General features: G+C 48.1%; 1 protein-coding gene across 1 annotated transcript; it reads right to left on the minus strand.

Moving 5' to 3' along the window:
• Nucleotides 1-195: 195 nt before the first annotated feature.
• On the minus strand, nt 196-24516 carry fgf22 (fibroblast growth factor 22). Its single transcript, XM_062556179.1, has 3 exons — nt 23669-24516; nt 3902-4005; nt 196-1791 (listed from the first exon to the last, which is right to left on the minus strand). The coding sequence occupies exons 1-3, from the start codon at nt 24069-24071 to the stop codon at nt 1597-1599; spliced, it is 702 nt and encodes a 233-aa protein (XP_062412163.1). The 5' UTR covers nt 24072-24516; the 3' UTR covers nt 196-1596.
• Nucleotides 24517-24984: the final 468 nt, after the last annotated feature.

A 24984-nucleotide genomic window follows, 5' to 3' on the forward strand; every position in this document is an offset into this window, starting at 1 on the left:
TGAGTGTTACTTTTTCTTTTCAAGAGTATAATTTCTTTAAAGACCACCAGCATCACTATTGTAGTCATCATCATCATCATCCTCATCATCAACATCATCATCATTAACACAGATTATGACAGAGCTATTATGATAGATCACACTTCTTGTACATGTTTGATCATTTTAGTGTTTATTTGAATTCAGTTTTACCAGGCTGAACAAGACAGACACACACAAATGCTCCTCTGCAGTAAAGGAATATGCTTATTAAACAGTGTTCCATGATCACGTCCTTGATTGCAGGCGATGGAGTAGGCAGGCAATACATGACGGTCGACCAAGAAACGGACATGAACTTCAGCAAAACACAAAGGGGAGAAGAGATGGAGCCTCACTTTCAACACAGAGTTTCGAAATAATTAAATATATTAGACGTTCTATTTGCAACAGATTGGTGGAGACATGTTAGTGTGGTGTAAGGGAGTAAGAAGTACAGTCTACACATGAAATAGTATGAAAGGGTCAATTCATTTCCTTTTTTGCGCTTCAGAAACCAAAGGCCCCATTAGATACATAGGGATTTCAGTCCAGAGCCATTTTCAGGGTGATGGTTGCCAGACAACCACGGAGCTTCTACCTGCGCCGAGTGCCCATCAGGGCTAAGACCCAGGGGAGTCCACTGACGTGAGCTTGTCCAGACTCGCCCCGGGGCCAGTTTGTTTTACTATGTTTGTTCACCTTGCGAAGGGGGCAGACACTTGGACCAGCAGTAAACAAAACCTATCTCTGCTCCATGAAAGGCGTAAAAAAGGGATCTCCTGCCGAGGCATAAAAACGCGAGAGGAACTCCCAGCATAGTTATCTAATCAGAGATGAATCTCATCGCATGAGTCTGCACTTAACAGGGATCACGGCTTCACTCAAACACACACACACACACACACAAACATGCGCGCGCGCACGCACACACACACACACACACACACACACACACACACACACACACACCGATGCACTGTCTCTGCCAGAGTTTCTCAGTAGTGAAGCGAGTGAAACAGTATATACTGTATGTATGTCCATCCACTTTTATCTGGAGAGAGTAAGATCCCATTGTCCACAAATGCAGTCCAAAGTCACCGTCTCAAATCAGATGATCAGCCTCTTCAGAGAATCCAACTTGAACATCCAGTCCAGCTTATACATTTAAGATCATGTTGGACTTGAACAGACTTTCTACTCAGAAGAGTGATAGGGATGGACATCATAATATTTACAAGTAAACTGTGTTTTATACATGTTTTAGCAGCCTTACTTTAAAACCTAAGGCATACACAGGGGCAGAGGGAGAATAACTTAAAGGTAACTCCACTGTGGCCACACTAAGCATAATATGATAAAAACAAACAAAAACAAACAAACAAACAAACACAAAGCCCCAACAAATGTACATACAAGGGGAGAGGGCTTACAACAGTAACATCATAATAGCATAACAAATATATAATAATAATAATAATAATAAGAGTATCAACAGCAATGATGATGACAACACTAATATGAGAGGGATGGGAGGAGCCACTTCGGAGGCTGGGGGGGCCGGGTAAGTGGGGGCAATTACGTAGGCATCATGGGTAGGAAGTGGGTGGAGGGGTGCCGCCTGCGGGCTCTGTGTCCCCGGCGGGGCTTTCCGCGGCCGTTGAGCGACACGAACATCTGTCGGCCGCCGTGCCGCCAGCGCAGCGAGGCGTACGTGTTGTAGCCGTTCTCCTCGATCCGCTCCTTGAATTTGCAGCTGGGGTTGTACCGCGGCTGAGAAAAGAAAAGAAAACAGAAGAAAAGGACGAAAGAGATGGAGAAAGAAAGAAAGAAAGAAAGAAAGAAAAGAGAGACAGAGAGGTTACACGGGGGCAGCGAGTGCAGGGCCTTTTGGGACAATCTGTCCTGACCTGCCTCAACGAGTCGGGTCAAAGGTCAGAGATGGGCTCAGAGATACAAGTGCTCCGGATGTGACCCCTCTACATGGGATCCTATTCCAAGTGTGTTCACATGGAGTAATGACAAGCAGTGCCATAAAGGGCCCTGATGACCTCCCTGATAACGCGCTGACACCGAGCCGTATCTGGGCCTGGCCCGGACCACAGCACATTCTATCTATGCTTCCCCATATGGAAAAATCTCTTAATGACAGGAATCACTCTTGTTATTCACTATACTTGCATAATATGATAAATATGTGGTTAAGAGTTCACATGCATGAATTCCATTCTAAAGGGACACTTCAGCATTCAAGGCAGGCACGTACAAATTTATTCCATATTACTACATAATTTATTTCAGTTATTGTATAGACTTTCTAAAGATCGGCTTTATGAATTGTCCAGACTTGTTTTTAATATGAGTCTCTTCCCTAGGCCTACTGCTGTTTCAACCATTTCAAATGCTGCCTTTTCACCCAACCTCTGTGCTGCTGGAGCAGTCAGGTAGCCTAGTTGTATAATGCTTGTCCTCGGAGACTGCAAAACTACCTAGTTCCTACAAATTGCCTTCAAGTCTGCTTTTACTGTTGGTGATTCACTCTTCTTATCGGGGAGAATGGATGAATTGAACAGATGATGTGGCTACAGTAAGCTGTGGTTTAGCTTCCATCGCAGATGATTATTATCAGGAAGCTATCGCACTGCCCTCCTTAAGATACGATCAGCGAATGGGGGCTCCTCAGGTGCACTCTCATCAAGGCGTGATTCAGAAGGAGACACTAGAAGAACTTGCCCTTATCTTCCCTCAGGTAGGGAATACCATGCTGCCCTAGTTGTCACCCATCTTATCGCAGTAGGTACAGTAAACAGACTGCTAATATGAGATCAAGCTGCGAAAATGTGTTGTTCATACTAGGGCTAGTGGCTAGCTGCTATTGACAGGTAGCATGCAAAACTGTAACAACAACAACTGTTTTGAATGTATTTAATATTGTGAGCTTTAATGTTACCACAAAGAAGCAGTAGTGAACCTTACACTAAGATAAGATACCAATAAGATAAAAGGTGTTTAATATAGTTTTTTATTTATTTTTTTAAAGCTAATAGCATAAACAGTAAAATAAATGGACAGAGCTACCCCATAGGATTTCAATAGACAAATGACACCAAGTTGAACCCGGTTTTCCACTGGCCCCTGACTTATACTACGCATCCTAAGTGCCAGTTGAATGATAAAAACACATGACGTTAGCAACAGACTGAAACATGATAAGCCGATAAGATAAAAGGTGCTGAAGTGGCATAACTAGTGTTTTTTGGAGATATCCATGGCAACATCATGTTGCTAAAACTTTTCAAACATTCTTTGTTGGAACAGCTGCCCTTCACATGACCATATTATCCAAATGAATTAGTAAATGATACCAAAACTAGCATATGGGCACGACATAGGCCTAGATGGCAAAAGTAGCAAATCACTGGCTAGCACTGCTTTCAGTGAGATTTATGAAAAGAGGAATGCTGAAGATCCCTGTTATTGTGTGTGTGTGTGTGTGTGTGTGTGTGTGTGTGTGTGTGTGTGTGTGTGTGTGTGTGTGTGTCTGTCTGTCTGTCTGTCTGTCTGTCTGTCTGTCTGTCTGTCTGTGTGTGTGTGTGTGTGTGTGTGTGTGTGTGTGTGTGTGTGTGTGTTTGTGTTTGTGTGTACCCCCAGGGTATATCTGACTTGAGTACAGTCCAGGCCCTAATCTGGCTCAGGTGTGGTTGACGCACCTTGGGTTACAACTAGATCTGTTCCTGAGGCAAAATGCTCCCAGGGACCGTATAGTTAAAAAGAACAGGTGCAGATGGGATTATTCTGCATGTAGGATGGATGACACTTGTAAAATATTTCTTAATAATGTCATGTCAGTAAATGTCTTAATAAGGTCTGGAAATGCACCTACCGATCCAAAGAGGGAGCCCTTTTTGGTCATGGCTAAGTACAGCCCAGTGCTGACAGATTTGATGGCGACAACTCCCACACTGACAGATCGGATTTCCATCAGGCCTGGAAAAAAAGACAGAAGAGAAATCTCTGTTAGAGTGGTGGACGAGTGGAGTTTCCCCATCAAAAACCACTCTATCATTACCGATTAGGAAACCAGGCATCCGTAGACCCTGGAGATGTGTATTTTGTACTCCCCAAGACAAGGAAAAGAGGGTATGCACGACAGTGTTTAGTGATTCCCCAAGGTGAAATACAGGAGGAAGAAGGAATCTACAGAACAAACATTCGGGTCATTGCAAAGGACAGTCTGCTCTATAAAACCCACAGCAAATCATCGTCCAGTCAATTTAATGGGGGGGTGAAACAACACCGAAACGGTAAATCCTGCGGAGACACACTATTATAACATCATGAATGTCTTTGTCTTTCCCTCATGTTAGTTGCCCATGCTTTGGGATGCAAATGGCCCATGCTGCCTTGTGTTTTTTGTTGGAGTGCATCCGTCCATGCACCAGACTAGCGCTCTGCCATCTAGAAAGGAAAATGCATTATGCAAAAGAGGAGAACCCAGCCACAGAAAGTTCCAGTCTGCAGAGCAGCAGAGGCTGGCTACCAAAGTGGAATCATTCCACACCTGACAGTCTGCCCAGATGAGCCTCCATCTTGTTTTGCTGTCGAGATAAAGCAGGTTGATAGCCACCACAGCGCACTTTGTGCTCAGTTCAGGCCCTTGAAAGAAGTGGCGGTGGCATAGAGAAATAAGGGTGGCTTGTGGACAGTGATTGGGGACAAATTCTCTTTGGTGTGGTCTTCTTGAGCTGGCTTTAGTCTACACAGAGGGAACCAGACGTATTGTGAAGATGACAGACAAAACTGTTTTTAGAGAGGACCTGGTGTGCTCCACCCCATAAGAGTTTGAATAGAAGCTAATTGCTGGACGTGAAGCTCTCTTAGATAACTTGCGCCTGACTTTACGTTCAGTCAGTCTCGCCTTCAAAGACACCCTGATATGAGGCACTATCTGATCTCGAGGCATGTTGTTCCATACACCCACAGAGATCCACTTTAAAGGAAGACTATGCGGTGGAACAGCTCTCCTTCTCTTTCTGTCTTGCTTCTTTCTCTCACTTGCTCTCTCTTTCTCTCTCTCTCTCTCTCTCTCTCTCTCTCTCTCTCTCTCTCTCTCTGCCTCTCACTCAGATACCCTTCTAAATAGCCCAAAAAGTAGGAGCAGTGCTAACAACTGGGCTATTGCCTTTGGACAGGCACTGAGCATACACCAACACATGGAGGTGCTGAATGAGCTGTTGACCCAGAGTCAGTAGGGAAATGAACCAGAAGCCACAAACACGAGACCCGGCTCGCTCGCTCAGGGCCGGCCGCAGCCCAACCCTCCCCTCCCGCCAACCCCCACGGAGCAGCCAGGCAGCTCCAGCACCTGAGCCAGCGCCGGCCGGCCGACTTTCCACTCCCGCGCCGGGACTCCGGATAGACTCGCTCGGAGATGAAAAATAAACGCTCGCACCGGGGGCAGAGCAGGTGCAAGCCTCGCCTCACCGCGCAGCTCACAGCTCGCAGCTCGCAGCTCGGCTGTGTTTACTCGAGACCAGACTGTTTTTAAAAAGGACCCAAGGAAAATCTAAAAACAACATTTGCTTGGCAACGGTGGCCGCAGTTAATAAATATGTTAAAAGTCATGCCAGTGAGTTGCAAAGGCCCTTTGCCAGCTCGAGAACACCATCACCTTGACTCACTGGCGAGGGGGATACACAAGTGGCTACATTTCCAGTCAATACAACGGATTAAATTTCAAAAGGACTGCAGCTTGTTAGTGGGGTGTGGTTGGTGCTGGTCGCAATGGGATGTGGGCACTGCAGAGTGATCTGTGGACTAATCTGTAGACTGCCCTCATCCGCACGTTAATGCCAGCACACAGGCCCGTAGCGCTCAGCTGCCTCTTTCACTCGCCGGACGCACAACAGAAGCAAGCGGTCTTCTCCCCCATGCTTGTCAGGTGAGGTCACCCCTCTCAGACACAGAGAGAGAGAGAGAGAGAGAGAGGGGGGGTGAGAGGAAGAAAGAGAGGAAGAAAGAAAGAAGGGGAAAAAGATACAGAGGGTAAATAAACACGGCACTCTCTGCGCCTCTTTCTTCTCTGACACGCACAGCCGAGCGAAGTGACCCCCCCCCCCCCCATCAAACGACGGCAGCTGCACAGACGACACTAAGCTCCAGTAGCCTACACCACCATGTCCTATGTCCCTGCACCTCGTCACTTTGGACACAAACATACAATTTGCCTGTCGTGTTTACAAACATCTGTGGAGGGGATAGTGGTGGTGGTGGTGGGGTGGCGGGGGGGGGGGGGGGGGGGGGTATTTGTGCACGTGGTGGGAGCGTGCGAGCACCTCATCAGCAATTAAGCCCAGGCTGCTGCCGACTCCACGGGGCTTGCGTAATGTTTAACGGGATCTGTCCCGTCAAATGAAAACTGCTGGTGCCTGAAAGTGTCACTGCCGCCACTACTGCTGCTGCTGTGCTGCTACCGCTGCTAACTAACGACCTCTCTCCCCGGTAGCCCCGGGGCGCAGGGAACTGCAGAGCAGCCACGCGTGACTATACGTGTCCCTCTCAGACTGGGAGACTGTGTTAAAAAGCAGCAGGAGATGAGGTGCCTTTGTAAATCATGTTGGCTGGCATCTGCAAAATAAAGTAAATAAATAAAACACACTCAGAAGTTAAGGAATTCTCTCTGCAATCTTGGGTGCCAGTTGATGCCAGGTATTATGGATTAGCCATCAGGGTAAAATCAGTCACGCAAGTGTCAAGTGGTTAAAAAGGGAGGCCTTTTAGGGTCCTAAACAGCCAAGTGAAGATGAAAGCATTCAGTGATGCACTAGAAAAAGGGCTCTTGAAAAGAGGTGAGAAGAAAAAAAAAAGTGTTTTTTTCCTGCGAGGGTATCACTTTAGTTTGCTGAAAACTGAGTATGTTGTAGGGTATATGCCCAATTCTTCTGTGAAACATAAAACAGCCATGACAATGGACTAATGGGTTCGACTCCTTTTAATGAAACATCTATACATGACAACATGGCTTCCCGGAGAGGGGAAAAAGATCTAAGGGGATGGATGAGGTGGGGATTTTGCCTTGTTTGGAGAAAAGGGCTCAGGCCCGTGATGCTTGAGAAAACACCAACAAAAGCGGGTTAGGCCCATATTAATCTTAGTCCCCCTTTGAAAATGTGCTCTATTGTGCTGAAAGCCCAGTGACGACTGTGGTATTCAAGGTATTAAGTATAACTATCTGACCTTACATGCTGAAATCCTCAGGTCACACCACTTGAGGGCCCCTGGTAGTGCTTGGGCTGGACTTCACACATGCATAGCCTCAATTTTTGCACTTGCAAAGGGACGCAGGTTAAACTGCATTGCTGTATCACCTGAATTGTTCTTGATAGTGAAGAAAATAGCCAGGGAAATATATTGAAATATTATACATTTTTAATACAATTCTGCTATGATATGTTAGGCTATTAGTTTGCTGTGTGGTGCACTGTTAAAGGAATGAAATGGCAACTTAACCGATATTTCGCAGCTTACTGACACAATAATTCAAAGGCTTTTTTTTCATCTCCTTTCAGGTTTGAGAGAGATTCTGAATAGAGTGAGTTTTTCTCTCCTTCACCCCTGCAGGCGAAATCTGTTAACCTTTGACATGTTTTGGCCAAAGCTGTCAATAAGCCGACGCTGCTATTACAAGCAAATCCTTCTCTATGCGCACCTACTCAAGTGTGGACTGACCATTTTTCCATCTTCTATGGGATTTTTTTTTTTTTTAAAAGCAACGAACAAGCCCTTTGCCTAGTCTTTATACTCTTTCTCTTTCTCTTTCTTCTCTGCTTTTTGGAAGTGAGCCCATCGTCAGATCATTCAGCCTTTTCTGACCTTGGAAAAAAAGCACACAAAAAAAAGCAAAAAAAAAAGGAAGGAGAGAGAAAGGAGAACCCTCATGGGGTTCCCTTTGTCAAAATTATGGTTAAAGGAGAAGGGGAGAGAGAGAGAGAGAGAGAGAGAGAGAGAGAGAGAGAGAGAGAGAGAGTAAGGCTACTTCGTGCTAGTAATAAGGGGAGGATAGAGGAGGATGGTGGGGATGTAGGATGGAGATGGGGGTAGAGGGGATGGGGGGGGGGGGGGGGGGGGGGGTCATAAAATGATGTTGCCTTCAAACCGCCCCTCTGTTCCCAATAAGTCTTTGTTACACACCTGAGTAGTAGATGGAGACAGGGGTCTTCTTAATGACTAGGCTTTTTGTTGACCCCCCCACCCCCCAAACCAAAGCTTCCCAGTACAACCCCACAACCCCAACCTCACCCCCTCTCACCCCAGCAGCACCCACCCCCTCCACCTCCAAAAAAAAAAAAAAAAAAAGGTCCCTCCCACCACAATTAAAAGAAGGGAAAAGGGGAGAGTGGAGTGAAAGAGGGAAGAAGCAAAGATTTCTGCAGCTCTTTCCCCCCTAGTCTTTCTCTTTTCCCTTTCTCTCGCTGGCCCCTCCAGTAGTCCTCCACGGCCCGCTGCTCTGCCGGGAGGGAGCCTGGGAATCGGGAGGGTTCCAGCGGGGCGGCTGCTCTTGATTGACATACCTTTTCAATTATTTCACAGTTTGCTTTGCTTTTAAATGGAGAGGGCCCTGTTGTTTTTTTTCCCCCCTCTTCTTTCCTTCTTCTTTCAAAACACAAGCTTTTCATGTCGGTTTTTCACTGCTAGGCCTAATGGCTGTGACCAGCACCTTTGATCTGATCTGACCTCCACGAAGCTCTCCAGACGAGAGCATAGGCCTGTGTGTGTGTGTGTGTGTGTGTGTGTGTGCGTGTGTAGGTAGAGGTTGGAGACAATGGCGACATCAGTCACGACCACTTTGAACACCTTGATGCTGGTTTGGGAACAACTGTTTCAGGTTGCTTTGTGTGGCCTGTTTCCTGGGTTACCCATCACCACGCCTCGAGAAAGTGGCATTCAAACTAATGGCCAAGTGCGTTTGGACTATTTCAAATGCCGCACACAATATCCGTGAGCATCTTTTATGTACTAGTGATTTATACTTTGATTTGTACTTTGATTTTGCTGTGGCTTATCAGCTGTATCTTTATACAATTATCATTAGACAATATTATTTTTATTTTACTAAATAATTTTGATCAACAACAACAAAAAAAGAAAAATCAAAGCCATTAGAGACAATGAAAGTTTTTATCTGAAGTACTCGGCTCTCCCGCTGACCTCCCAAGTTAATATAATCAACAAATCGATGGCCGCAGTGACTTTGTGATGGCCGCCTCATCAGAGCTCGAGCCTTTCAAAGGTTAAAAAAGAGAGAATCGGACAATGGCCCCCTCTTGGCCCTTTCTAATTGCTTTCTTATAAAAAAAAATGTAGGGCTTTTAGACCCCTCAGGACCCCGTCTTTTGTGAGAAGCCTGAGGGTGAAATGGGAAGATTAGATGGAAGGAGGGAGAGCTTAACCTCGAGTTAGTTAACTTTAGTTTCTATTGTGGCTCGGTCCAATCAAAAAATCGTTTCAGTGATGAGCTCTCAGATTGTTTGTGACTTCAAGCTGGGAGATAGATTTGCAAATTTTACTTTAAGCCAGTAATTTTGTTTAGCAGTAGTAATGAGATGTTATTACAAAATCACACATAAATACCAAAATAATGACCAAATGTCTTGTGCATATATGCCTTATGCTTTAAGAACTGCATTGATGCCATTCAGCAGAAGGTTCAAAGTTCAGAACTGTTTTTGTGTCCTTTGTGCATGTTAGTTGAGGTGTTTTTTTGATGTATTTGTTGTTGACATTTTAGAGGGTCCGGACATATAAATAAACAAATACAGAGAAAGCTTAAACAGAAAACCAAAGTATGTTAAGTGCATAGTATTATTGGGGGGGTCACTGTTTATTTATCATGTCCTCAAGAGTTACACCATCTGGAGTGGTCCAGAGGCATTTTTATTTTACGTCAACAAAATCTATCCACAACACCTCTAATTTGTTACAGCTCAGATAAACACCAGAGAACACAGAAGACAGGCTGCTGAATCAATTAGCGTCAAAAGCAAAACAAAGCAGAATTGACACGACATAAATGTTCAATGCAGAATTCGGCTTTAGAAACAACAGTAGCTCAATTATCTCTTCCAACTAAACTGTTTACTGCCGAGGTTAATTGTTGAAGATGTGCATGGTTCAAGGCCACTGTCACAAGTTCAGGTGTAACCATTCAATAAGAATGGCTATAAAGTATGCCATAATATGACTTTCTGTTCTGACTTCTACTTTCATAACGTATTCTAAAGCCTATTCAGTCTTAGCAAAAATGCTATTTTGAGTAGCAAGCTGTTATGCTATTGGATATCCCCTCTCTCATCATTTTGACAGCACCCCAATATCCGCAGCCCCACTTAGCAGACATGCCCTCACAAACAGGTGCCCCGATGGCTTTTAACGATTAAATCTTTGTGTGACGCTAGAGCTGAATAGCTCCACTGGAGTGAATTTACTGTAAGATTAATAATTCTCAAATTCATGTGCAGAGGATTGTGATACCACCTCTGAGATTAGAGCTTTTTGCAGAGCGCTGCCGTGAAACCCAATCCTCTATTAGGCACCAGCGTGGCACTTCTGGGACAGAACTTGGTCCTTTACTGGAAGTGCTGCCTGCGTGTGGACTCTACAGCTGCAAGGTCCTCCAGCTGTACTGAAGGGCTCAACACTTCTCCCACCACGTCCTGTGGTCACGGAGCACTTCTCCGGCCTATCCTCGAAAAAAGAGAGAAGTTTAGGTGCTTCTATTTTAAATTGTGAAAAGCCGTTCGGTGGTGTTATGTTATCCATGCGGCCAGCCGGTTTCGATGGGCCGGTTTGTTTATGAGTGTGTCTGGTGCTGGTACATTTCGCCTTGGAGTTTACGGTGTGTTTAACAGGCCTGTGACTGGCTGGGCCCGTGTTCCAGAGAGAGACACGGAGAGGTTAGCCCCTGCTGCCCGCCACAGCTGTGGGCCTCCAGGCTTGTCTCCGGACATGCATCATACCTATTAAGCCTCAGAAGGCATGGATGATTTATTCATCTCACCCAAAAGGTCTCCGAGACACGTCTCCTGTGAGGAGCATTTTCCCATCTCCTCTCCTCTTTTTTTCTCTCTTTCTCACTCACTCGCTCTCTCTCTCTCTCTCACACACACACACACACACACACACACACATGCACCTCTTAGGCAAAGTACTTGATACATTTCTTGAACTGCCACATGTATTTTGTGTTTAAAAATGCAGTGCCATGATTTTCCTTTGACTTCTCCTCTGATGTAATGAAAACTAATAAATACCTCCTATTTGACCTGTGACGTAACAAACTTGAATAAATACCTCCTATTTGAAATGAGGCAAGCGGTGGATTTTGGAATTGAGATTTTTTTTGTTGCCACTGTCCTATTCTAGAACAATAACAACAATGATTTAGAATAAATCGGTAAGAGCTGTTATTTTTAGTAGCGGTGTCATTTGTCCCACCGAGTAAAAAGTGATTTAGCCGAACCTGATATACTCAGAAGGACCACAGGCATCAAAGGGACATTCCAGAGGAGGCAATCTCTCACGACACCTCACAGAATACAGGTGCCAGTATCGGCACTAACAATGGCCTATATGTGCTTCATCATAAATAAGTAGGGCACAGGACTTTTTTTTGCGTATGTTTGTGTGTGTGTGTGTGTGCTGAGACGATTTCTCTAGTGAGTAGCCCAGCCCGACGAAACAACAAGACAAATGGTCGCCCAGAGAATGGGAAGAAAAGGACCTGGCCGAGCTAATTCATTGCCTGCCCTGATTTCCGCCTTTGTTCCTACATTCCAGCGACCCCTGGGGTGGTCATAACAGTGGTGGGTCCGATAGCATCCCCGGTCGCTGGTGACTCGGGACTCAGGAGCTATAGTCTGGTACTGATTAACGCTTTGATATCTATCATCCTTCGCTCTTCAAGATCAAGATAATAGCAGAACAAATCGTACGATAATTTAGATTGCAAAATCATCGCTCTTAAAAGGTGACCAATAAAAAGTGATAGCAATGACTCACTTACTGTATATTACAGTAGTATGCGTGTGGACAAGAAAACAAAAGGTGACGGCTTCAGTAGATACCTGGTGTGTCGTGTGTCATGTGGGATGGGGTTGGGCACTTTTTCATCAACAAAAGAGCACCCTGTAGCTGTGCTTGAGGAATTGTAGAGAAATAGTTGAAAAATAGCTTTTTTCAAAACTCCTTCTTGCAATTGTATTATGTATTTCTCAAATATGGTTGAGTGATTTAAACATCATCTCTTAGAGAAACAACTTTCTGACACTGTCCTACTCACTAAACTTTAAGAGCGTGTGCACAGCGCTCGCCATCCAATCTCATAAACATTCTCCGCCCTTAATACAAAACACCTGTCTCCTCCCCTGCCCGCAAAACGTCCGTCTGAGGTCCGGCGCTTTACCATGTCGCTGTATATGACCCATTCACTTGGCCTCGGCTTTAAGGTGCAAATGGACCCTGGCTGCCATGGCAGCTCTTTCACTGGGGGCCGCCGGTCCAAAGTTGGAAACAATGATGTGAAAATGTCCCTCCATTTGCCCCCCCAATGTCCCCCCCCCCCCTTGATTTCTGAATGGAGCGGCGGAGTCGGTGGGTGGTGGGAGGGCCGGCGGGGTGGACAGACGAGCGGGCGGGCGGGCGGGCGGGCGGGCGGGGAGGGTAAGCGACTCGGCGACTGTAAATGGTTCGCTGCGCAGGTGAAAGACGATTCTCACACTCGCTCCGCTCTGGCTCTGGCTCCGGCTCCGCGCGGGCCCCGAACATTCTCTCGCGCACACAATTCCGAGCTGGTACAGTTTCAAGGCCCCAGCATTCTAGTAAACCCACCCTCCCCCCCACCACCCCACCCCGCCCCACACACACACACACACTGTTCTCTACCCCACCACGCCACCAGCCCCCCCCCCCCCCCCCCCTCTTTTATGCGATGCTGAATAAGTGCTCAGGGGATTAGCCTGGTCCTTCAAAGGCCATTAAAGCAAATGACAGGTATCCCATTACGCTCCGGTGCACGGAGGGACCAGGTGAGGAGCGCAGGGGCCACGCTGGAGAGCACGGGGTCAGCCGGGGACAAAAACGCTCGGCCCCGGCGCGGCGAGGCGCCCCTGCTGCCCTCCCCCACCCCACCGCTACCCCCCCACCACCACCACCACCACCCACTCCGACAGACTGCCTGCTCACTCGAACCACCTCCACACCCCCCACCGAACCCCAACCCCAACCCCACCCCAACCCCACCGACACAGACGGCTCTGTCATTCATGAATAATGCTCGGCTCACGAGCAACTCACAGACCAGGGTTTGGTCTGGATAATGACCCGTCTGTGTGGCCTGTGAGATTTTCTCCTGGTCAGCCCCAGCACTGGAGAGAGGACCCATCCTCACCACGTGGCCTAGAATACAGATAGAACTGTCGGAACAGATATAACTGTTGTTTGGTTGATTTGGTTGGTTAATGTTTCCCTGGCCATGAAAAAAAAGACATCAGGTTGAAGATTTTTTACAAGAAACTGTATTTCCTATAACTCACTGCATTCAAGTGTGTCATTTCCACCGCTCAGCACAGCAGGAACCATTCGGAAGTGTTTCATTAACTAATTACGACTTCAAGATAAGGAGGTATTTCCACGGTCAACAGGCCTCGGGTTAAATTTGGCACACGTTTGCCATTGGTCTACAAATGCTGATACATTGGAAAACCACTGGAGCCGTGCATCATATGGTGACAGCCATCTTATCGCACGAGAGAATTACAACTGACTCATCATGACAAAGTCCACACACACACACTCACACACACACACACACCACCCCTCCAAGCCACAGCTGCTTGAATGCAGGTTACAGCGGCCATGGGCCAGACGAAGGGAAAAACACAGATAAACAGGACTGGCAGCGTGATCCTCTTCTGGGTAATCAGGTGCCGGAAGTGTGTGTTTATGATGGGTGGGCTCCCCTGCCTTTAGTCTCGGCGTACGTTTCTCGGCGGCTGTAAACACCAGGTTCGTCTCCAAACCGTGTAACGGAACATCAATCAGCCCATTAACGAGGTCTTGCATGGAAAATTAGGCCACAATCACCCCGATGGCCTCAGGGAAACTTTCAGATCTGGAGTGGCTGACCCCCCCCCCCCCCCCCTCAACTCCCCACCCCAAGCCCACTCTGGAGGGGCGGCAAGGTGAAAAGGGTTAACGAAGTGGCGGTCTAGTCGTCTGGCCGGAGCCTGTGTGGCAGTGAAGGGCCCGAAACCAAACCCTACCCGGGAGGAAAAAGCCTTTTTCTTTTCCTTTTAATCAAGGGAGGGGAGGGAGGGGTGGGGTGGAGAGCCTCCAACTCATGCATCACATCCGTAATAACGAGCGAGAGAGCGAGAACGTACGCTATCAAAGGGCCCCGAACGGCACAGATAGTTGCAAGCAGATTCGCCGGCGCGCTCGTTGACTCACTGTCTCACGGCTTCTGCAGCTTCCTGCGCTTTTCTATCTAAGAGGCCAGCGGGTGAGGTCACTCCTGGGGGCCATTAGCTTGCATGCGGGCGGCCGTCACTGCATCTGCAGCTGGTTGTGGTGCCCCAGACTCAGCACTGACTTAAAACAGAACCAAAAAGAGGGGGGGGAGGAAAAATAACAAGGACTGTTTACCAGACCCTTACCTTCATCTTCAGTTTTTGCTCGTCGGAAAAACAGCGGTAACTCAAAACACGGCCACATCTGAGACCTGGGCGGGATCTGTCAGCTCGAATCGCACGCTTGCGCCCGAAACACACAGCTTGTATTTACCATGCAAATTATTACACGTTCTTGCATAGTGTTTGATTGAATTACCCCCCCCCCCCCCCCCCCCCGCCTGATTTCCTTTACATTCGAGACTTCCAAAGAGCCAGCGAGGAAGGACAGCACTGGCACGTGAGGTTAGGGGAGGGGTGGAGAGGGTGGAGGGCAGGCGGTGGTGGTGGCAAAGGTGGTGAGGGTCTGGTTGGTGCAAGGGCTTTGGTGCCCAGTCGGGCAGTTCGGACGCGGGGTTCCAGTGGGTGAATATGACACGGAGTAGCCGGCCTGCCCCGGCCTTGGCCCCCATTGTATTTACATTATTAAAATGAGACGGGCAGACAGGGAGGTGACAGGCTGCACAACAGGGAAATCAAGCGGCCTGTCAGGGCTGTCACTTGCTCCACTGGCCAAAGGCCCTGACCCTAATACTATCCACCGCTGGGGGCAGGGGGGGGGGGGGGGGGGGGGGGTGGAGGGCACGCTGCAGTCGGCCCTCACAGAGAACACCCAAGCCCTGGCCGACCCGTCACCACCCCACCCCGCGCTGCCGTCCCCCCCCCCCCCCCCCCCACATCATCCAGGCTGGCAGCAGAGCTGCCGCAACTGTCACCATCAAAGCTGAAGCAGTAGCCTGTGAATATAGAATGCCCTTTTTTTTGTTTTGTCTCTCTTTCAAATAAATAAAGAAATAGAAAGTTAGTCTCTAGGGGATGCCTGGCTACGGTTGGCTGCAGGGCCACAAGGGTTTTTTTTTTCCAGCCCAAGGGTTCCTGCCAGGAGGCTGTTTCACGCTCCCCACACCCATCACCCTTCCGCGTCCGCCCCCCTCCCCTCTCCCTATCTGCCGTGACTCACCTTCAGATCGACACTGAAAAGCGCTAACTTATCTGGCGCGAGTGGATTTATCCTATCTCTATGACATGCTTTTATTATCGCCGAGGTCACGCGCAGAGCGTGCAGGACAACAGAGGTGTGTACACAACAGCAGCAGGGGTGGGTGGCGGGAGGTGATGTGGCCCTGTGGAATGTGCTGTTACGCCGCTGTGTCCTGCTGCACACACAGGACAGGACAGTGCGCCGCTGTTGGGCCGTTCCAGGAGGAGTTCTGGCCCTCGTTAGTTAACCATCTGCAGAGGCAGCGGATCATCCTTTTCAGGTCTCTGGATGATCTCAGGAACACGCATAATCTCTCTCATACACACACACACACACACACACACACACACACACACACACACACACAAATACATACACACACACACACACACACAAAGACATACACACACACACACACACACACACACACACACACACACACACACACACACACACACACACACACACACACACAGACATACACACACACACACACACATGCACCAGGTATGCAAACACTCAATCATGCATTCACTGACACACACACAGACACGCACCAGGTATGCAAACAGTCAGGCATGCATTCACACACACACACACACACACACACACACACACACACACACACACACACACACACAGAGTACAGACACACATTTTTAAGTTAGACATAAAAGAGGCGTAATACTGGAAAGAATTGTGGCAGTGAATGTGGTGATAGGAACTGTGCTCTAGGTCAGGGGTTTTCAAAGTGGGTGCCGCGGCACCCGAATCTCTAAGGCTTGATAATTTAATGACATTTTAAAAAGCATTATCCATTTCAAAATTAATTTTATTGCACTATCAATTGAAAACTTATTTGCAGCACAAACAACAATAGGCTACAGTTTGTCGTACTGTGCTGTATGTAGGCTAGCCTACTTATTGTTATTGCCCTACGTAACGTCAACAACAGTTCGTTCGGTTCGTTATTCCATAGGCGCAATGGATACGTTTTTAAAGAGAACGCCATGCATCTCCACAGGGACAGACCTCGTAATCTGACCACACGAAATCGGCAAAGAGAAAAGTGAGGCAATATAACGACTCCTACCTCCAGTATGGGTTCACTTGGGGTGGCGAGGTAACGTGTCCCACACCAGTATGCCTGGTCTGCAGGGAGACGTGGGCTAACGATGGCTACGGCTATTGGGGAAGTTTGCGCTTCAAATACGAGTCCACTTATGCTATGGCCTTTGCCAGCTACTCGCTAACATGAGGACAAATTTACAGAGAACTTTTTATTTTGCAAAGAACTGGCCAACCATGCTACCGGAGATGAGATATTCAAGGTGACAGATGAATACTCGAGGAACAATAATCTTAGCTTGGATATGTGCGTTAAGTGTGTGCACTGACGCGGCAGCCTCGATGACAGGTCGGATCAAAGGCGTCGTAACGAAAGCTATGCAACAGAATTCTGCCATGGTAGCGACGCATTGCATGGACCTGACGGATGTACTGAATGAAGTCGTAAATATAGTTAATTATGTTAAATCACGTTCCCTTTAAACACGGTTATTCACTGCCCTCTGCAGTGAAATGGGTTCAGGTCAGGTGGTTATCATGTTGTCTCTTCACATCCTGATCACCATTTATTCAAAGTTCAATTAAATGAGTTGAATGAGAGTAGATCTTTTGAATAAAACAAAAAAAAGATATTAACTTCACCTTATCATAGTAATGCCTATGATAAAAGCAGTGTTGGCCTATCCAACATATCACAAGGTTAAAGAAAATGGCATGAAGTACAAATATAGTACAAAGGAGGTTGAGAGTAAAAAGTAAAAAAGAAATTAGGGGTGCCGTGGATGGAGAGAAATATGTTTATGGGTGCCGTAAGCCAGAAAAGTTTGGGAACCACTGCTCTAGGTGACTTAGTTTTGAGATGCTGTATATTGGGCTACCTGACTGCCTCCTCACATACTTTATGCTGATTGTTTTGAATTAGGGAAACAGGAGGGCAAGCTGTTTTGCATTTATTGTCACACTCACACTGACACACACAAATCAGGGCGTGAAGGCTCAGACAAACCTTACAGAAGATTAAAACCACATTTCACAAACCGTTTTATGGTGTTTTATAGATAATGACTCAAGATTAAGAAGACACGAGCATTCAGTGTGAGTGGGGACACAAACAGGTCAAGGTCAGCCATTGCACTATACTCCTTGTATTAAAGTCAGATCTTCTCTGCCTTTCCTTAGAAAAATACTAAAAGATACAAAGATAAGATTGGCAGTTATTGAGTTAATTATTTTGCTATTACTGTACTTTAACGGCAAGCAGTATGATAACTCAGTTGTGGTCAACAACAAACACGTTCGCTGTCATATTTTCATCCTCCTCACCTAGTCTGTGAGCGGACAGCAATATTGAGTTGCCTAAGCAACACTGCTTCCATACAGTAATGCAGGCCTACTTAATCCCTGTTGGGGGGGGGGGGCACATTTGGCCTGAGGACGTTTATTATGGAAAGGACACCCTTTGAAGTCTTATCAGGTCGTACACAGGTCGTATCACCTCCCATACTTTTCTTTCTTACTGTAAGCTATCTCCGTGTCACTGGCATATTTTACAACAGGATAAATTAATTAACAACACGTGTCCTCCGTCCTTAATACAACCATTGAAATGGCCGCCAGTCAAAGGAAAATCCGCCGTTACTTTCTCCTTTGTTAGACGTTGGGGCGAGCGTCTCGTCTGCCTTGCAAGAGTTAAATGTCAAGCTGAGGATATTTCCTTTGGCAGATGATGCCCAGCATATGGGGTTGCATGAGTAATATTTGCAGCGGGGTTCCCAATCCCAGTTGATCTAATTAATACGTATTTTATGTCTTTCACTAAAAGGTTGTAATAACACCAATAACAACCATCCTAAAGGCCTGTCACTGTGTGAAAAATATGATACAGGCGGCACATTTTCTCCGAGTGTTCGTGCTTGGCTCAGCATGCACTCAATCTCAAGCTGTTTTCATAGGGCGGCCACGGAGAAGCCACCTCAAATGACACGAATCATAGGCCTCAAATGGTTTGCCAGTCTTCATGCATTCGGGTCACTGACTTTTACCAGCCTAAGTCTGCATCGCTAATTACAAGACACGTACTGTATGCTGTTTGCCTGAATGTAAGTGTAAGTATGTCTGTATCTCTGTGTACGTGTTACTTTTTTGTTGGAACGCATAGACACATTACCCGAAATTAGTATTCTTTACTCACATGCAACGTTTTTGTATAGCTGGGACAGTGTTAGCTTGATCTCTTGAGTAATGAATTGAAATAAGCTGTGTATTCAGGGAGAAAGAGACAGCCTGAGGGAGCCAGGCGGGCTCAATAAACCTGCTGATGAACCCTGCCGACGCAGAAAGAAGCCAGGGCCAGACGGGGCTGTTAGTGGCTAATTGCTACACTTTTTCCCCCACACTATTCATGATATCAAGCTACGTCGTTACAAGGCTAATTAGCACAGTAGTGCCACACTTCCCACCCCCATCCCCAACATTCCCAGGGTGTGTGTGTCACCCACCCCCCACCCTCCCCTCCCCTTTTCCTTCTTCAATGCCAGGAACAGCTGGCAAGGGATTGATTTTCAACATTTCCCACTAAAGCCAAGGCCGCTGTCCTTATTCGGAAGGATTAAAAGGCAGGATTCGTGGGATTTTCCCCAAGTTTTGGCACTAACGTGCTCGGTGAAGCCCCTTTAGATTGGGAGAGTCTTGGTGGAGAGCTTACAGACGTTCTAATGAGCCACTGGATAACGACCAGTCCCGCTGCTCTCTCTCTCTCTCTCTCTCTCTCTCTCTCTCTCTCTCTCTCTCTCTTAACTTTATTGTGTCCCACAGAAAGCAGTAATGTCCCTCTTTGACCCCACCCAGGGTTAGCTTCAAATCACTTCAAAAGTGATAGAGTTCGGGAAGAAGTTCCAAGCCCTCATTTACTTGAGTCAGGCAATTCTTCCTCACTTTCTTCTCATCAGGGATCTTTGATTCGACCTTAAATGAGGTCTGTAGATACGTATCGTAAAGGTTTGACTTGAAACGAGTGAATTAGCACCAGCAATCGTAAAACATCGTTCGACCTTACTTGACTACTACAACAAAAATTGTAACAACATCCCATTTGCTCTTTGATGCACAGGCTCGTCTTTGTCCGGCCAGTATTAAGTAATTTCCACAATATATTCAACAGGAATGGGAGGTTTTCTTCCCATGGGACCTTGTCCAAGCCAAACACACCTATGAAATCACGGCACAGAAAAAAAACCCACCAACATCTAAAGGGAGATGCAGAATAGGAAAGGAAACTTGGTCAACATGACACAACTGCCTGTAAACACAGCTGAACGTAAGGGAAGGGGTGAGAGGGGGCCTGGCACATAGCAAAAGCAGCCATATTTTAATGCAAGTGACTTGTCTGCCTATGATTGTCGCATGACCTTATTTCCTTAGGTTGAACGCGTTGTCATTGCCTGGCCCCTAGTCAAATGTTTGATGTCTTCAACCACACACACCCAAAAACTCAAAACAGTGTGTCCATTTATAGTCAAACATGTTGAGAAAAAAAAGGAAGAAAAAAAAGGAGAAGAGGGGGGAAAAAAAAGAGAAAAGGCGTATGAGTTGGCAGGCCTGACAGCAATATTTCATGAGGAGTCGGGACATGAAAAATGAAAAAGAAAACAGCTTTGGCCAAGCATAATCACCGAATATGTATTTCCAACATGACTGGAGCTGGCCGATGGTGAGGCCAGGGCAGAGGCCGGGGGACGACGGGACAGACGGGGCAGTTGTGTTGTGATTCGCCTCCCGCCCCGACGACAGCTCGTAATCATCTGATGTGAGATCCAACTCCGGCAGCTGCCCGACTCTCTCTGCCGGCACCGATTGGCTCGGTCACGACCTGTGACCTGGAACAGGATATGTCGTGTACCTCGCTCCGCGACCTCTACACCGCCGCTCCCTCTCGGCTGTCACGACGCCGCGGCGTAACTAACTCGTCCTCGTGAGGAATCGAGGGAAAGTTTTTTGGGTTTTTTTTTTTCACGGTTCGTCTCAGCCGTTCGTCTGCGTGTTATTTTTGAAAACACCTGTTACGTGCCTCTGCCTGCGCCAGTGATTCATCTCTCTCTCTCTCTCTCTCGCTCTCTCTCTCTCACTCTCTCTCTTGTTCTCCCTCTTGGTTATCGCTGCTCATCCATCTGGTTGGGGCGAGATTCATCATTTGACTATCTACCTTGGCTGCCAGATGCTTTGCTTGATCAGATCTGATAAATACTGTTTGAATTTTCTGAACAACAACAAAAAAGGAAAGGGGGGAAAAAAAAACTTCAAAGGCCCGAAACATGGCACAGCACAGAGAGTAATAACTTGAGGAATTTACATCTGCATTTGTCATAGAATTCAATGATTAAGGGAGGTGAAAAAGTACTTAGAAGTACAGCACAGGTGCCAAAATAATGCTAGATTGCTCACTTATCACAAGCTCAACCACTTCATCTGAACTCATTCCTTCCCTTTCACCTCCTCGTTCACCTCTTGTTCTATTCTGGGCCCCTTGAATCAGAGCCTTAGCCTCCGCGTCTTCCCTGGGCTGTTCCAGACTCCGGCCCACTGGGATTGATACAATATTTTCCAACCTCAATTAGCCGAGAGGCTTGTTGACTAATTCCAACTGTTTTTGCACCTGAGAGGTTGGGAGCACGGACTGGAAAAAATGAGTGGGGGTTGAGGGCCGGGGCGAAGCGAGGCGAGGGCTGTTTGGGCAGCGAGGCGGCGGTGTTGACAGACAGTCAGGGGCTACAACGAGGGCAGGGTGGACAGCACCTAGCGGCGCGGGGTTCGCGGCCACGAGCGGCGCAGGCCGAGCGCGAAGGCGCAAACTGCAGAGACACGACAGAGGGGGGGGGGGGGGGGGGGGGCGTGTGTGCGATTGGGACGGAGCTCAGCAGGAACGGCAAAGACAGAGGGTGCCACAGCAGCTCGTAAATCACCATTAAAAACAACAAATAGCCCCAGGTCCCTCACCGCTATCTTACTCGGTCAAAAACAACACGGCCGTCCAGCCCAGGCATTTCTCTCCCTAATGCGCTCTCTCTCTCTCTCTGCCGGCTGGCAAATGGACGTGCATGTCACAGGGGTAGCCAGACGAGCACTAATGAAGACCTAATTTTGAGGTATGGCCTCTCCGAGAGCAGACCAGCATCTCTGGGGTCGCAGATACAGACGCTCGCCCGGGTGGGGAGGAGGAGGAGGAGGAGGAGGAGGAAGAGGGGAATTATTATTATTATTGCAAGGGCAGGAAATGAGAGGAACCTGGTGGGCGAAGCATGTAAGCGGATTGCATGTGGGGGCTGGTCTCTCTCAGCCCACTCGGCCGCGCGGCGCGCTCTAAGCGGCTCTGACAGGGACCATGGGAATGAATGATTTACAAAATGCCGCTTTACGACACACACGCCGAGCGGGGTGAGCGGGGTCCTCCGTCTAGAGCACGCTTGAGGAGAACCATTCGGTGATGTTCATAAAAGTCTGCAGAAATCCGGACTGTGCACTGGCTTCAATAATTACATCATACATGTGTGTGTGTGTGTGTGTGTGTGTGTGTGTGTGTGTGTGTGTGTGTGTGTGTGTGTGTGTGTGTGTGTGTGTGTGTGTCACCTTTAAAGGCTTTATAAACTGTCCATGATAGCCACCGGCAAGATTAATAAATGTCACACAACCGTTTAAATTTCCTCGATGGCGGACACAGCTGTGCTTGCAGTAGCTTTTGTGAGCAAAAACAAAACATTGACTCATTATTCTGTTTGAATAAAAAGCACCAGCAAAAGCACATAGTTCATATTCTCTCCCTTGTAGTCCACAGGCCACCACAGGGACGTCAGTTCACGACCAAGACGTCCCATTCTGACTCGGTCACTCCGCATAAACTCCTTCAAAATAGACTTTCAACCCCACTCCGACTTCTCAGCTTTTGTGCTCACCCAGAAAATTGGGATTTTCTGCGCCAGTCGTGGCGATGACAGATAGTTGGGGGTCCACTTTGGGAGGTACGGTCACACCGGATTCCTGACCGTGGTGATTTCTTGCAAAGCATGGGATCGCTTTGCTGACAGGCACATCAGGGTGATTTATCCCCCGGCATTGTGTTTAGCATGCCTCGTGCACCTGCCATCTCAAGATGGTCGACTGATGGACGGACTGGATGCCTGTTTTTTGAAGCCACCCCAACCCTCCACCCCCACCCCCCTACACACACACTCACACACGTGAAGTCAATTATTGGGTAGTCGGTTGCAGCCTTCCTCAGAGGAGAGAAGGACAGTATTGCCAGCATGGTCAAACTGTACAAATTAAGTTTCTGGAGTGCCTGGCTGTGTGATCACTAACACCCTAGTGTGTACACGCAACTGGACCATAAATGGTGTTTTGGATAGTTTTGTCCATTACAAATGGAGGGCTTCAGTTCAGTTTTGACAAGTTAATCCCCAGTGTAACTCAAGCTTCTTTACCCCCTCGAACTCTCTGACTTTCTCTGGCCAGCCGACGCATAATGTCTTTCCTCAATCCTTCCCCTCTCGTAAACACGTTCTCCGGGTTTCCCATGAGAAGCAGTTCCACACACACACAGGGGTATTCCATCGCTTACCTAGCAACGTCTCATTTCCCACAACAACACAACAGACAGACAGAGTGCAACAGGGACCGGCGGGGAGTTGCAACTGGGTGAACCTCCCCAGATAAAAAAGCATGTCGTAAACGATAAGGAAACACATCAGGCAAGAGAAAGAGGGCGATACCTCATAGTGACTGCACACCTTAGCTGATAACACTTGAGAGAGAAAGTGAGAGAGAGAGAGAGAGAGAGAGAGAGAGCGCGCGGGGAAAGGGCGAGCCCGCAGCCGAGGGTACTCACTGTCAGCGTAATTCTTGCGCCGCGTGCCGTCCACCTTGCCCGACTTGTCGATGCAGAGGAAGAACTTGTTGGCGGAGTAGAGGCGTCGCAGACGCACGTCGCCCTCCAGGTGGTTGTAGCTGCGCGTGTGGCGCTCTAAAGTCCACGAGCAGTTGTTGCCCTTGGCCAGCACCTGCAAGGGGTTCTGCCCGGCCCCGGTCGGGCACCCCCCGCCCGCCGCCGCCGCCGAGCCGGCCGCCAGGAGCAGGGTGAGGCATGCCAGGCACAGGGACGCCGCGCTGGGCAGGGTGGGCGCCGGCGGCAGCGGCAGCCCCGGTGGCCTCCGCGGGCGGGCAGCGCCAGCGACGAGGTCAGGACGAGCCGGGAGAGGAGCGGCGGAGGAGGGTGGCATCCATGTGCACATGGTGGGTCAGACTCCCGGCGTGCACCTTGCACAGGCACGAGGCATGCTGCGGCCCGGGGTTCAGCGCCGCGCGGAAAACACACACCAGCGATGCGCAAACCACGGCGCAACCACGGCTCAACCACGGCGAGATCCTGTCTCTCACGGCACGCTCCTTCAGAGGAGACCAAAGCAGCAGCTCCCAAGTTCCAAAGGCTGGTGTGACTGTTGCTTCAGGGCAGGTTGATGTTTGTTTGTTGTTTGTTGATGTTTTTTTCTCTCTCTCTTCTTTCTCTCTCCCCTTTGATGACAATTCACTGGTTGGTCATGGTTGTCGTCTTAAAAAAAAAGTTCCCAAGTCTTCACAGAAATGATTTCACATTTTGTAAATCCATCTCCAAAAAAGTCAGAGGCTCTTCTGAGTTTTTTCCCCTCTCCTGCTTCTTCTTCTTCTTTTTCTTTTCCCCCTTCCTTCCCTCCCCCTTTTCTTCTTCTCTTTCTTCTTCTTCTTCTTCTTCTCCTAGACTGGAGAGAGTCTCTCTCTCTCTCTCTCTCTCTCTCTCTCTCCCCCCTGCTGCAAGAGTGATGTCCTGACGTGCTCACCCCTCAGAGGTCTCTCCTCACTCACTGCTGGGGTAGGACAAGCTGACTTGGAGGCTGACTGACCCGTGGCAGTCAATGAGCTGAATGAGGACGACAAAGTGACTGAGTGTGGAAGTGAGTGAATGAGTGTGTGTGTGTGTGTGTGTGTGTGTGTGTGTGTAAGTGTGTGTGTGTGTGTGTGTGTGTGTGAGAGAGTGTGTGTGTGGGCGTGTGTGTGTGACTAAGGTTCTATGTGTGTGTGTGTGTGTGTGTATGTCTGTGTGTGTGTGGTGTGTGATGTGTTTGAATGTGTGTGTGTGTGTGTGTGTGTGTGTGTGTGTGAGTGGGGTGT

This window comes from Sardina pilchardus, chromosome 15, assembly GCF_963854185.1.
Source record: "Sardina pilchardus chromosome 15, fSarPil1.1, whole genome shotgun sequence".
In the NCBI taxonomy this organism is placed as follows: Eukaryota; Metazoa; Chordata; class Actinopteri; order Clupeiformes; family Clupeidae; genus Sardina; species Sardina pilchardus.